Source organism: Orycteropus afer, unplaced genomic scaffold (genome assembly GCF_000298275.1).
Source record: "Orycteropus afer afer isolate SDZICR_OR568_19922 unplaced genomic scaffold, OryAfe1.0 scaffold00405, whole genome shotgun sequence".
Classification (NCBI taxonomy): domain Eukaryota; kingdom Metazoa; phylum Chordata; class Mammalia; order Tubulidentata; family Orycteropodidae; genus Orycteropus; species Orycteropus afer.
This window is the reverse complement of record NW_006921992.1, coordinates 2692248-2706018: the sequence shown is the minus strand read 5'-3', so window position 1 is coordinate 2706018 and position 13771 is coordinate 2692248. Positions and strand designations below refer to the sequence as shown.

The window sequence follows — 13771 nt, the reverse complement described above, 5'->3', positions numbered from 1 at the left end:
GGCTCAGCCTCAAAACTCACGTCTACATGTCACCACAGTAGGACAAACCGACAGACAAGTTTGTCTTGCTGTTGGAGACCTCTCGTATCACCCCCACCTGAGTCCCTGTGGCTGACTATACCTCTGTCTGGCTTCCTGGCTTTTAATCTCCTTTCTCCTGCTCTTCTTCCCTGCTGTTTTGGGCGTCCCTGAGTTGTCCCTGGGGCTGACTGCTCCTCTGTCCAGGTTCCTGGCTTTTATCCCCTTTCTCCTGCTCCTCCGGCCTGCTACTCTGGGCGTCCCTGAGTTGTCTGTCCTCACCTGTAACCCTTGCATTTATTACTCACTTTAAATCCTATTGTTTGTTTTTAAAAGTAAGTCTATTGTGTACCATTGCATTTTCTTGCTTTTGAATATTTTACTTCTTTGACCTCAATACTGAGCAAACCTCCTGCATGAATCAACTGCCTTACTCTTTTGTGGTTCCCTAGTGCCTATCCAGTGTTCTTGCCCATGGTAGGTCTACAGGAAATATGTGTATTTCACCAATGGCTCCAGAATCAATATCAACAAAGCACCCCAGGCTATCAATACCAATTCACTTGGAGTTTTGAGATTCTAGGAATTGGGGTCCCTGGCTCATATGTGGAAGGTTATTTGGTTTTCTTGGAAAGCATCTGTGAGTCGAAGGCTCAACTCTCCTGGGTTGTTACTGAGATCAACAGTTAGTTGTAAGCCTGCTCACATCTCTCCCAGACCAGTGATCAGAAAAGGTCAGCACCCAGTCCATTTGTAACAACCCAGATTTACTTCCAATCATTGACTGATTCTCTTTCTCTCTCTCCCTCTTTATCTCTCTCTCTCTCTCTCTCACACACACACACACACACACATACACATATGGATGTACATATATACATATGTATTTATATATCGGTCCCTAGGTGACATAAAGGAGCTCTGGTGGCACAGTGCCCAAAGCATTTGACTGCTACCAGAAGGTTGGTGGTCCAAGCCCACCAGCTGCTCTATGGAACAAAGATGGGGCAATCTACTTCTGTAAAGATTTACCACCTCAGAAACCTAATGGGGGTTGCTATGAGTTGGAATCCACTTGATGGCAGTGAGTTTGGTATTTTTTGGTTTGGGTGAGGTAAGCAGTTTGTGCTTGACTGCTAACTCAAATAGTTGTTCAATGAATAAATGTGTAAAAAGTGTAGCTAGGAACTTGAGGAATTGGTTGGGCACGTAACAGGGCCAATATAGGAGAAGACTAGGTATCCCCTAGGTACCTACCTAACTCACTATATCCCATTGTCATGGAGTCGATTCTGACTCAACAGTGTCCCAGAGGACAGAGCAGAACTGCACCATAGGGTTTCCAAGGCTGTAATCATTTATAGACACAAACTGCCACATCTTTCTCCCATGGAGTGATTAGCAGGTTCAAACCACTAACCTTTCAGTTACTAGTCAAGAGCTTAACAACGGTCCCATCATCGTTCCTTTATCTCAATGTAGATATCTCCAAATCATGGCTTCTGGGAGAAGACTCAATTCTCAGAACCCAAGTTGTTGCTTGGGACTTACATGGTACTCCTTGCCTGTACTGGATGAAGAACACAGCTGGGTAGAGCCTTCTGGTGGAGAGAATCAGATGCTTCATGTAGGAGAGCAGGAGGAGGCTGAGGAGGGACTAGACATAGTATTCTCTCAGATCTCAGGGCAGGACTTTTTATCTGCCTTCCCTTTTGCAGCTACAAGCTCTACCCTGGGGCTCTTCACCCTGAACTTCACCATCACCAACCTGCGCTATACAGAGGACATGGGGCATCCCAGATCTGTGAAGTTCAACACCACTGAGAAGGTGCTGCAGCGCATGGTAAGAGCCCTGAGATGCCTGCTGCCCACTCCACCTTGCCCCTGCATCACTCCCAGCAATGCTGCTCACCTCTCTCTCCTTCCTCCCTAGCTTGGTCCTTTGTTCAAGAACTCCAGTGTCAGCACCCGCTACTCCAGCTGCAGAGTGACCTCATTCAGGTGAGATGCCCAGGAGAGGATGTTCTCACACATGTACCCCTCACAGATTCTGTTCCTCCCCTCATCCCGGTGTTTGCTCCCCACCTGGGCACCTAGGGGTGAGGGCCAATATAGATGCCATATCCACCCCTATCCCCAGCCCTGTCCTCTTAGGCTTCTATTCTATCTTCCTTCTGGTCCTGTCCAAGGTGTAGAACTTCCTCCCAGAGTTAATGCCTTGCACTTTGCAAAAATTATTCTGTACTGAAGAAAATATAAAACAAAGATGAACAGTCCTTGTGGCGTGACTATTCTTTAACTCACATCTAATGTATCAAGGTTACACCTAAGGTGTGTGCAAGAGCTTGGGACTGCTCCCACTTGTTCATTCTTTCAGCCTAATCTGGGAGTAGGGTGACACCAGGCTGGCATATGGATAATAAATAAACAATGTGCCAACTGTAGTCCCAATTCACCTCCTTCATCTATTGATCATGTATAAATTCTAGATTTTTTTGGTCTCCATTGCTTCCCCCGCCCCGCCCCACTTTCTGTGTTGTTCTTGTTGTTAGCTGCCATGAGTCAACTCTGACTCAAGGAAACATTATATACAACAGAACGAAACCGTGCCCAGTTCTGTGTCATCCTAATGATCGCATGTTCAAGTCCATCATTGTGTTACTGTGCTAATCCATCTCACTGAAGGGCTCCCTCACCCTGTCTGGTCCTCTGCTTCACCGATCATGATGCCCTCCTTGAGCCATTAATCCTTCCTGATGATATTCCCAAGCAAGCAAGTCAAACTAGGTTGTGTTGTAATCTATTAAGGTTTTCATTGGTTAATTTTTGAAATTAGATTACCAGGTCTTTCTCCCTAGTCTATTTTAATAATCTGAAAGCACCAGTGAAACTGTCCACCATGGCAACCCACTGGTATTTGAAATACCAGTGGCTAAAGTTCCAGAATCATTTCACCCTCTAAGGAATGTTATTCCGGCTTGGTGGCTTGTCTCAGACATTGTCATTCTTGCAATGGACCCTCATCATCAGTCCTGCATATGTCCTCCCTCTCCAGGCCCAAGAAGGATGGAACAGCCACCAGAGTGGATGCCATCTGCACCTACCACTCTGGTCCAACAAGCACTGAGCTGGACAGAGAGCGGCTGTACTGGGAGCTGAGCCATGGGACCCACGGCGTCACTCGGCTGGGCTTCTACACCCTGGATAGGGACAGCCTTTTTGTCAACGGTGAGCAGTCATGCTGCAGCCAATGACTCCCGCTTCCCTGTGGGTCTCATTGCAGCCTGTGCACTCTCGGCTCATACAGACATCCTGGGTCTCCAGGCCTTCTCAGTGGAGGGCAGATTTAAGCTAGTCCCAGACTGGCCTGCACCTTTGCCTCCTGCCCTCATGAGGAAGTGTACATTTCTGGGCTCTGGATGGTGCACTTAACACTCAGCTGCTGATCAAAAGACTAGCTATTTGAGGCTACCCAGAAGTGCCTCAGAAGAAAGGTCTGGTTACCTACTTCCAAAAATTCAGCCACTGAAAACCCTGCGGAGCCCAGTTCTACTCTGATGCACACGGGGTCACTGTGAGTTGGAGTTGACTCGACAGAAACTGAAAAAAAAAAAAAAAAAAAGTGGGATTGGAAAGTCAGAGAAATGGGGGTGGGGGTGGGGGTAAGTGGCAGAAGGGTGAGCCACAGACAACCTAATGTGGAAATTCTTCCTTGAGCTCCAGTTCCATTCCCTGGCATTTGCTGACAAGGTCTGCACTTTGAGAACACTGTAAATATTACTTAAAGGAGGAGCTTCATAGAAACCCGATGTGCCCCAGATTCCTGCCACTTCTTCCCTTCCTTATACCCCTTCACTCCTCTCTCTGCAGGTTACACCCATCAGGTTCTGACTTCCACCCTCAGCGGTGAGTAACTGGGCCCTGGTGGTGCTACTCTCCCAGATCCCTCAGGGAGGGAAATGGCCAGGATCACCCTTTTTCCACTCCAATGGCTCAGCACCGGCAAGCCCAGCACAGGCCTGAGTGGAACAGGAAAAGGGATATAAGGTCCTATGACAGGCCTGTCCTTGGCTGGTGGGGCACCTCCCCCCTAATTAATCTGTGTTTTTTTCTCAGCTGTTGTGGTTTCTACCATTTCCCCAAGCACCTCTGCAGCCCTGGTCCCCATCCCCACAGGTAAGGGGCTACACCTCTGTAATTCTTCTCTGCAAAGGTGTCATGCATGTGACCACTGGGAGGCATCACGTGGGGAGCCAGGACCCTTCACTTATTCATGCAACAAGTATTCATAAGCACTCACTGTGTAAATGCCCTCATCATGCAGCAGTGAGGCAGGGGTGGCTCAGTGGAATTCTCACCATCTGTGGCAGTTTAAGTTATGTGTCAATTGGCTGGGCTTGATTTTGAGTGGCTGGGCAGCTGGATGTAGTTATTCCCCATATGAGACTGATAATCAACTCCGTGGTGAAATCTACTAGAGCAGCTGAGTAGCTTCCTTAGGGATGTGGTCTGCTTCCAGTATATAAGCAACAGCTTTGAGAAAGATCTCTGCATTTCTTGGCACATTTGGATCCTGCATTTGGCTGAGTCATCAGTGAGTGGCCTGCCATGTTGTCTGCCAGTCTTGGGACTGTTTCTGGACTTGAACCAGTGGCCTACCATGTTGCTTGATAATGTTGGGACTGTGCCATTTTATTTGTCGACCTTGGGTTTGTCAGCCTCAGCAGTCAGCAGCTCTCTAAGAAAAGCCTCCAACTCCAGTGGCCCAGGAGCAAGAGGTAGAGCTGAAGCCTAATGTCAAAGGGCCTTCACCCAGCCCCTAGAGCTGGGACCTTTGAACTCGGGCTTCTAGCCTCCTGTTTGTTAAATCCATCCACTTGCAGTATTTTCTTTTAGAGCAGCCTAGAGAACCAAAACATCTTCCATACAAGACACTTGGATTCTATTCCTGGCCAAGACATCTCTTATACAGCCACCACCCCATCTATCAGTGGTGGTTTATATGTTGCTAGGAGGTTGAACAGGTTTCAGCAGAGCTTCCAGACTAAGATGGACCAGGAAGAAAGGCCTAGCCATCAACTTCCAAAACTCAGACCATAAAAACTCCATGGTTAACAAGGGTCCCATGCACTAGTGATCATGGGGAAGGCACGGGCCAGGGCAGCATTTCATTCTGTTGTGCATGAAGTAACCATGAGTCAGGGCTGACTCGACAGTAGCTAACAACAACTACAATGGCAGCAGTAAACAGAAGGCCAAGGGCCCTAGCCTTTGGTGAGCTCATGGTAAGGAAAGATGAGAATAACTGTGCCAGGACAAAGAACAACTCTGGGGGCACTGCAGTGTGTGGAGGGGCCTCTCTTTGATGCTTAGTGTGAGCTACATATGCACTCAGGAAATGCCCTCTTTCAAGTCGCAGTCAGTGACTTGGGTAGGCTTAGGTTGGGTTGAGGCCAGTTCCCTTTCTGGACTCCCATTGGTTCAAAGTCAATTACAGTACCACACACTGGTCCCACTGAGGGTCCTGCATGAGCCACCATCATCACCAGCCTTACGCAAGTCTTCAGTTACTTATTAGATAGGACCTCCTAGGACATTCTGAGGACTCAGACAAGAGCACACGGTCAGTGTAAGGTGGACCTGCCCATGGTCCTAGGTGAAACGGTTAGGAGCACAGACTCTGGGCCCACAAGGCCTGAGTTCCAACCCGAGCCTGCCACTTAGGGATTGTATGATGTGGAGCAAGTTGTTGAAGCTCTGTCTACTTTCCACATCTGTAAAATGGAGATAATAATAAACTGAAATAACTACTCACTGCCATCGAGTCATATCCAACTCATAGCGACCCCTCCTTCAGTTTTTGAGGAGGTATCTTTATGGAAGTAGATTGCCCAATCTTCCTTCTGAGGAGTGGATGGTAGGTTTGAGCCGCCAGCCTTCTGGTTAGCAGTCAAATGCCTTAGGCACTATGCCACCAGAGCTCCTGGAAATAATAATACTCCCTCCAATCCAAGGGTGAGGATGACTTGAAGCACTTACTGATGAAGATTAAAGACTACAGTCTGCGGTATGGATTACACCTCAATATAAAGAAAACAAAAATCCTCACAACTAGTCCGATAAAGAGCTCTGGTAGCATAGTGGCTAAGGCACTTGACTGCTACCCAGAAGGCTGGCGGTTCAAACCCACCAGCCACTCCTCGGAAGGAAGGTTGGGCAATCCTACTTCCGTAGTGATACTGCCTCGGAAACCCAAGGAGGGGTCGCTATGAGTCAGGGCCGACTCGACGGCAAACAACAACAACAACAACAACAGTCCGATAAAGAGCTTCACAGTGGATGGAGAAAAGATTGACATTGTCAAGGATTTCATATTACTTGGCTCTACAATCAACACCAATGGAAGCAGCAGTCAAGACATCAGAGATGTATTGCATTGGTCAAATCTGCTGCAAAAGACCTCTTTCAAGTGCTGAAGAGCAAAGAAGTCTCCTTGAAGACTAAGGTGCACCTAACCCAAGCCATGGTATTTTCAATTGCCTCTTATTCATGTGAGAGCTGGACAATGAATAAGGAAGACCGAAGAAGAGTTCATGCTTTTGAGTTGTGGTGTTGGAGAAGAATGCTGAGAGTACTATAGACTGCTAAAATGACTAACAAATCTGTCCCGGAGGAAGGGCAGCCAGAATGCTCCTTGGAAGTGAGAATGGCCAGACTTTGTCTCACCTACTTTGTCTTGTTGTCAGAAGGAACCATTCCCTGGAGAAGAATGTCATGTTTGGTAAAGTGGACGGTCAGTGAAGAAGGGGAAGGCCCTCAATGAGATGGACAGGCTCAGTGGCTCCAACGATGGGCTCAGATTTAGCAAGGCTTGTGAGGCTGGCACAGGACCGGGCGATGTTTCGTTCTGCTGCGCATAGGGTCACTATGAGTCAGAGACAACTCAACAGCACTTAACAACAACAACAATCCAAAGGGTTTGTCTCAAGGTTTAAGTAAGTTGAGATTCTAGTCAAATACTTAGAACAAGGTCTGGTATAAAAATGCAGTGCAAGTATTTCTTTATTTCTTTAAACAAAACAAACAAAAATAAATTAATCAATATGTACTGTAGATATCCAATAACAATTTGGGTAAAAAACTCAGGCAAGGAGGATGACTATCTGGAGTCTCAACTGAATGTTTGCTTTCTGCTTGATGATCTGTTGTCTCCTATAGTACAATTCTGCATATGTGTCCCCAGTATCCCTCAGTTAATTATGGTGTCTAGGCTGTCTCCACCCTGCTGAATCTCCCCATTCTGGAGAAAGTGCCTCCTCAAGGCTTGAAGACACACATGTGGGATGCGTGAGGCTCAGGCTCCCTGAACATGAGGTAAGCAAGCTCACTGGGTGTCTCTCCTCTGCTCTCACTGCAGCCACTGGCCCTGCCCTGGTGCCCTTTACCCTCAACTTTACCATCACCAACCTCCACTACAAGGAAGGCATGCAGCAACCTGGCTCCTTGAAGTACAACACCACAGAGATCGTACTACAGAGGCTGGTGAGAGCCCCATCCACCTCGCTCCATCCCTGCCCACCTTGCTCCATCCCCACCCATACACCCTATTCCCACTAATAGGGGTTATGCATTCCCACTGAGATGGGAACTCTGGTGGTGCAGTGCCTAAGGCATTTGACTGCTAACCAGAAGGCTGGCAGTTCAAACCCACCAGCCACCCCTGGGATGGAAGATTGGGCAATCTACTTCTGTAGTGACACCACCTCAGAAACACAAGGAGGGGTCTCTATGAGTCAGATCTGACTCAACAGCATTGAGGGTTTTTTGTTGTTTTGTTTTTTTTTATCCCCACTGATGCTAGCCCGCCCACCTCCACCCTGCCTATATGCCCTGATGCTAGTCTCCTACAAGTAAATGTCTGTCTCTGACGCCATTCTGGCCAACTGATGATAGCCCCACCACCTCAACCCTGTCATGTGCACTGATGCTGGTACCCCTCAATATACAAATGCCCACCTATCTGACTCCTGCCTCACCTCTGCCCCTCACTCCAACTACTTACCTCCCTCTCCCTCTTCACCAGCTTGGGCCCTTGTTCAAGAACACAAGTATCGGCTCCCTCTATTCTGGCTGCAGACTGACTTCCCTCAGGTGAGACCTCCCAATAGAATGGCCAGCCAGGAATGCCCTAAGGGCTCCTTCTTCCTGCCCTGTGTGATACAGTGTCTCAGTAGAGGTGGAATTCAGGAGGCACTGGTTCCAGGACCAAGGCCTCTCCTGGTCCTTCTCCCAGAGTGCTCAGGTTCCACACAGCCCATCAGCAGAACTGGCCCCTCCTGGTCACCCTCTGAACTCCGTCTTCCGTTTCCAACCAAGGAGGGCATTTCCTTCCAGTGTCAAATTCTGTCTTCAGGGATTCCTTCCAGACAAGGTGCAATTGCTTTAATCCCAAATCCCAGCTCATCCCTGTCTCATGTGTGAAATCTCCTGTCTTCTTGCCATGGGCATGCAGGTTTCAGCCTTTCAGTTTAATAAAAATTTCACACCCATGACCTTGCTCACAGTCCCCAGCTGATTGGCAATTGGTGCCCTCAAGAGAATCTAAATCTAGTTTCTCACCTCTCTACCAGGGTTTTAATTTCCTCTGACGCCTTCCTGTCCTGCCCCCAGGATCTCAGGATCCCTTGTGGAGGAACTTCATTTGTTGTCATCTCCTCATCCTCCCTCCCTAGGCCTAAGAAGGATGGCACAGCCACCAGAGTGGATGTCATCTGTACCCACCATCCTGACCCTGAGGGCCGCAGACTGGACAGAGAGCAGCTTTACTGGGAACTGAGCAAGCTGACCCATGGGGCCACCCGGCTGGACCCCTACACACTGGACAAGGGCAGTCTCTATGTTAATGGTGAGGGGATGCCATCTTTTTTTGATGGCCAACAGACCCTACATCCTCCCTCCCCATCCCTCCCTTTCCCTTCTCTCTCACCTTCCTTATCCTTTCTCCCTCTTCCTCTGCAGGTTACACCCACCAGACCTTGGCCACCACCCCCAGCAGTGAGTATTTTGAGGTTTCAGAAATGTCAATAACCCCTGTGAGCCACCTGCTCCAAGCCCAGTCCTTGGGAACGGAAGAGGCCATGAGAACACTGTCTCCACTCCCCACCCCATCCCACCTTCAGCTCCATTGAGCAGGGACCTATGTCCAAAAAAGCCCTAGACATGGGCAACCCCTTACTGGCACCTCCAAGATGATGAGGCCCCCACCCCAAGAACTCTGGGGTTTTTCTCCCCAAATTCTATGGTGAACACAGTTTCTGTAGTGATGCCGACCCCCTTCTCTAGCTCCACAGGTAGGAATCTGCCTGGCTAAAGATGCTTCCTGCCATTACTGTTGGGCTCTAACCAAAGGAGGCAGGAGGAGGGACAGAGGGGCCCATCTCTCAGGGCAGCCCAAGGTGATTCCTGATGGATCTGACAGGCACCAGCCCCAACCCCAGCACTCAACGTCTTAACTTGCATCTGAAACCTACAGGGAGCCCTGCCTTCAACTCATCCCCCATCCCTGTTGGTGGTGGTGTACAATTGAGTCAATTCCAACTCAGAGCAGCCCTACAGGACAGAGCAGAACTGCCCCATAGGGTTTCCAAAGCTGTAAATCTTTACAAAAGCTGACTACCTTGTCATTCTCTCATGGAGTAGCTGGTGGATTCAAATCCCAACGTTTCAGTTAGCAGCCAAACCCTTAACTGCTGCACAACTAGGGCTCCTTCCTCAGCCCCTGGAAGTGTGGAAAGCAGTCAGTTACTGAGACTATGGCCAGTTTGCTAGAAGCCAACTCAGTATAGGATCTGTTCCCAGTTTACCTAGTTAACCAGTTTAACAATAGCTTGTTTGAAGGAATATTCTTGAATAGATTAATGGATAGGACTTTTTTCTTATTGTTAGTATCTTTATGAACATGTTCCTTGTGATCTGCCTTACCATATCCAATGAATATAGTCATTTTAGCAGCATTCTAAGGAATGTTCAGTTGTCAAAATCTAGGGGCAATGGCAATATTTCATGGCTATCTGGTATGTGTTTGTCCTCTTCCCCCACATTTTATTATAATTGTCAAAACAACAGAAAAGTTGAAAGAATAGTATATCTCTCTGATCACAGTTGTTGACATTTTCTCTTTATTTCCTTCTTTAACCTAGTCAGCTCTGCTATAACGTGACATATGTGCAACTAAAAATCACTATGTATGTAAAACAGTGCAGTAAAAAACACAGTATTTAAGAGGAAAATGGGCTTGGGGACACAACACTCAAAAACATCCTCAGAGACACCAAAAAAGATAGAAAAATTGTAGTACAGCTTTACACATGCTAAATGGAAGCAGCTGGGGAGTCCTTGTGGCCAAGCTGAACAATGAACTGAAAGTGTGAGCATGTCAGAACCCGGATGTGGGTAGGAGTGGCTTATAATGAGCAGATTGGAGGATGTAGGTAGAATAAGAGGAAGGTACCTGCTCAGAGCTGGCTGGGCAGTTTTCTGCCTTCATTTAGTGTTCTCTGGTGTGTCTTGCAGCTTCAATTTCTTCCTTCAATACCATTGGTTCTTGAACATATGCCACCTCCTGAAATGGATGAAGATCATTCATCTGTTCAAGAACCAATGGTATTGAAGGAAGAAGTCGCAGCTGCACTGAAAGAATTTGTGTAAAACAAGGCTCCAGGAATTGACGGAATACTCATTGAGATGTTTCAACAAACGGATGCCCCACTAGAGGCACTCACTCAGTTATGCCAAGAGATTTGGAAGACAGCTACCTGGTCAACTGGAAGAGATCCTTATTTGTACCCATTCCAAAGAAAGGTGATCCCACACAATGTGGAAATTATCAAACAATGTCATTAATATCACATGCAAGTAAAATCTTACTGAATATAATTCAAAAGTGGTTGCAGCAGTATATTGACAGAGAACTTCCTGAAATGCAAGCTGAATTCAGAAGAGGACGTGGAACAAGTGATATCATTGCTGATGTCAGATGGATCTTGGCTCAAAGCAAAGTATACCAGGAAGATGTTTACCTGTCATTTATTGACATGCAAAAGCATTTGATTGTGTGGATCATAACAAATTCTGGATAACATTGAGAAGAATGGGAATTCCCGAACACTTAATTGTGCTCATGAGGAACTTGTACATAGACCAGGAGACTGTCGTTGGAACAGAACAAGGGGACACTACATGGTTTAAAATCAGGAAGGGAGTGTGTCAGGGTTGTATCCTTTCACCATACTTATTCAATCTGTATGCTGAGCAAATAATCCAAGAAGCTGGACTATATGGAGAAGAACGTGGCATCAGAATTGGAGGAAGAATCATTAACAACTGAGATATGCTGAGATATGCTGACAACACAACTTTGCTTGCTGAAAGTGAGGATGACTTGAAGTACTTACTGATAAAGATTGAAGAATACAGTCTGCAGTACGGATTACATCTCAATATAAAGAAAACAAAAATCTTCACAACTGGACCTATAAGCAACATCATGATAAATGGAGAAAACATTGAAGTTGTCAAAGACTTCACATTACTTGGTTCTACAATCAACACCAATGAAAGCAGCAGTCAGGACATCAGACAACATATAGCACTGGGCAAATCAGCTGCAAAGGCCCTCTTTCTAGTGCTGAAGAGCAAAGATGCCTCCTTAAGGACTAAGGTGCGCCTGACACAAGCCATGGTATTTTCAATCGCCTCATATGCGTGTGAGAGCTGGACAATGAATAAGGAAGACTGAAGAAGAATTGAAGCTTCTGAGCTGTGGTGTTGGTGAAGAATGCTGAAAGTACTGTGGACTGCTAAAAGAACTAACAGGTCTGTCCTGGAGGAAGTGCAGCCAGAATGCTCCCTGGAGGTGAAAGTGGCCAAACTTCATCTCACATACATTGGCCATGTTGTCAGAAGGGACGATTCCCTGGAGAAGGATGTCATGCTTGGTAAGGTGGAGGGTCGATGAAAGAGGGGGAGACCATGGGCTCAAGTATAGCAAGAATCATGGGGCTGGCTCAGGACCAGGCAGTGCTTCATTCTCCTGTGCATAGGGTCACTATGAATTGGAGGTGACTCAACGGCACCTAACAATGACAACAACAGTGTGTCTTTCAAAGGAGCTCTGGTGGTATAGTGCCTAAGGTATTTGACTGCTAACCAGAAGGTTGGCAGTTCTAAACCCACCAGCCACTCTGTGGAAGGAAGACTGGGCAATCTACTTCGGTAAAGATTTAACACCTCAGACACCCCCAGGGGGTCACTATGAGTTGGAAATGACTCGATGGCAGTGGGTTTTGTTTGGTTTGGTTTTGGCTAGTGTGTCTTGCAAGGAGCTCTGGTGAAGCAGTGCCCAAGGTATTTGCTAACCAGAAAGTTGGAGGTTCAAACCCATTAGCTGCTCTATGGAAGGAAGATGAAGCAATCTACTCCCCTAAAGATTTACTGCATTGGAAACCCAATGGAGGGGGACACTATGAGTCAGAATCCACTTGACAGCAGTGAGTTTGGTGGGTTATTTTTTATTATTTTATTTTTTTTAGTGTGACTCACAATGAAATTGTGCATAAGCAAACGTGTAATTCATGTAATGTTCATTCAAATGGGGCCTGATATTTCAATCTCTCTGAAACAATAATGTTTTCAAAACAAGTATTATAGTAGAACTGGCTGTGTATTTGCTGTTGTTAGTTATGGTAGAGCCTGATTCTGATTTATGGCAACGCTATATGGGTATAGATATAATTAATGACTATATAATTTTTTTTCTTAATCATTTGAAAGTTGCAGATATCACAATGCTTCACCAGTTAATATTTCAGAATCATCATAAACCAGGACACTGTCCTAAGTAACCATTATATCATTATCACTCTTGAAAACTGACAATAATATCTTAATATCAACCTAATATACAGTCCATATTAAAATTTCCCCATACATCTCCCTACTACAGGTGGCTTTTTTCAAACCAGTATTGAATAAAGCTTCTCATATTGATTAGATTATTATCTTTTAATGTCTATTGGTCTAGAATAGTCATACATGGCACCACATCACCCCCCCCCCAACTTTCAACCATACTAGGCCAGAATCTCGTCCTAATGTCTGATTGCTTTCAGTATACTCTTACACAAGATTATCTCAAGAGGAATTATTCTTAAATAAGTCTTGTTAAATCAGCAAATTTGGTAAACTGGGGAAAAAATGTTGCTTTGCAAAATGCTCCTCAGATCATTCTGTCCTGTGAACCTTGGAGGGTGAACGTGCCTTGGAGAGTCCCTAAAAGTGCCCTGGTAGGAGAAAGGAACTGGTTTAAGCCAAACAAACTTGGGGCCCTTGATTCCCCCACTTATCAGCAGGTACCGCGTCAGTGTAACCCAGACACACCATCTCTGGTGTGTACCCAGTTGAGACCATGTAAAATGGAACTGACCAGAAACTCCAGCAGAATGACCTGAGCAGGTTTGCTGGTCTGATAGAGCCTGGTGGAACCACTGAGACTATGGCCCCTAGCTGCCCTGCAGGTCTGGAATTGAACCCACACCCATGGTTTCCAGCCAAACAAAAGACAGGCATATGAGTTGAACACTTACCTCAGGTAGATACACTCCCTGGAGAGAACAATCATGGGAGAAAGAAGGGCTGCTTATGCACAGGGAGACAGCTCAGGGGGCAGGAGTGCATGGACGGATGGACACTGGGA

The 13771-nt window shown here is 46.6% G+C and overlaps 1 protein-coding gene across 1 annotated transcript in view; it reads left to right on the top strand.

Moving 5' to 3' along the window:
• The window catches only part of MUC16 (mucin 16, cell surface associated), a 126354-nt gene that overhangs the window by 47800 nt on the left and 64783 nt on the right, over nucleotides 1–13771 (top strand). Inside the window, exons 24-32 of the mRNA XM_042782675.1 lie at nucleotides 1737–1861; nucleotides 1952–2019; nucleotides 3074–3246; nucleotides 3889–3924; nucleotides 4135–4194; nucleotides 7436–7560; nucleotides 8102–8169; nucleotides 8751–8923; nucleotides 9037–9072. Coding sequence (XP_042638609.1) covers nucleotides 1737–1861; nucleotides 1952–2019; nucleotides 3074–3246; nucleotides 3889–3924; nucleotides 4135–4194; nucleotides 7436–7560; nucleotides 8102–8169; nucleotides 8751–8923; nucleotides 9037–9072 — 864 coding nt within the window. The remainder of the gene's footprint in view (nucleotides 1–1736; nucleotides 1862–1951; nucleotides 2020–3073; nucleotides 3247–3888; nucleotides 3925–4134; nucleotides 4195–7435; nucleotides 7561–8101; nucleotides 8170–8750; nucleotides 8924–9036; nucleotides 9073–13771) is intronic.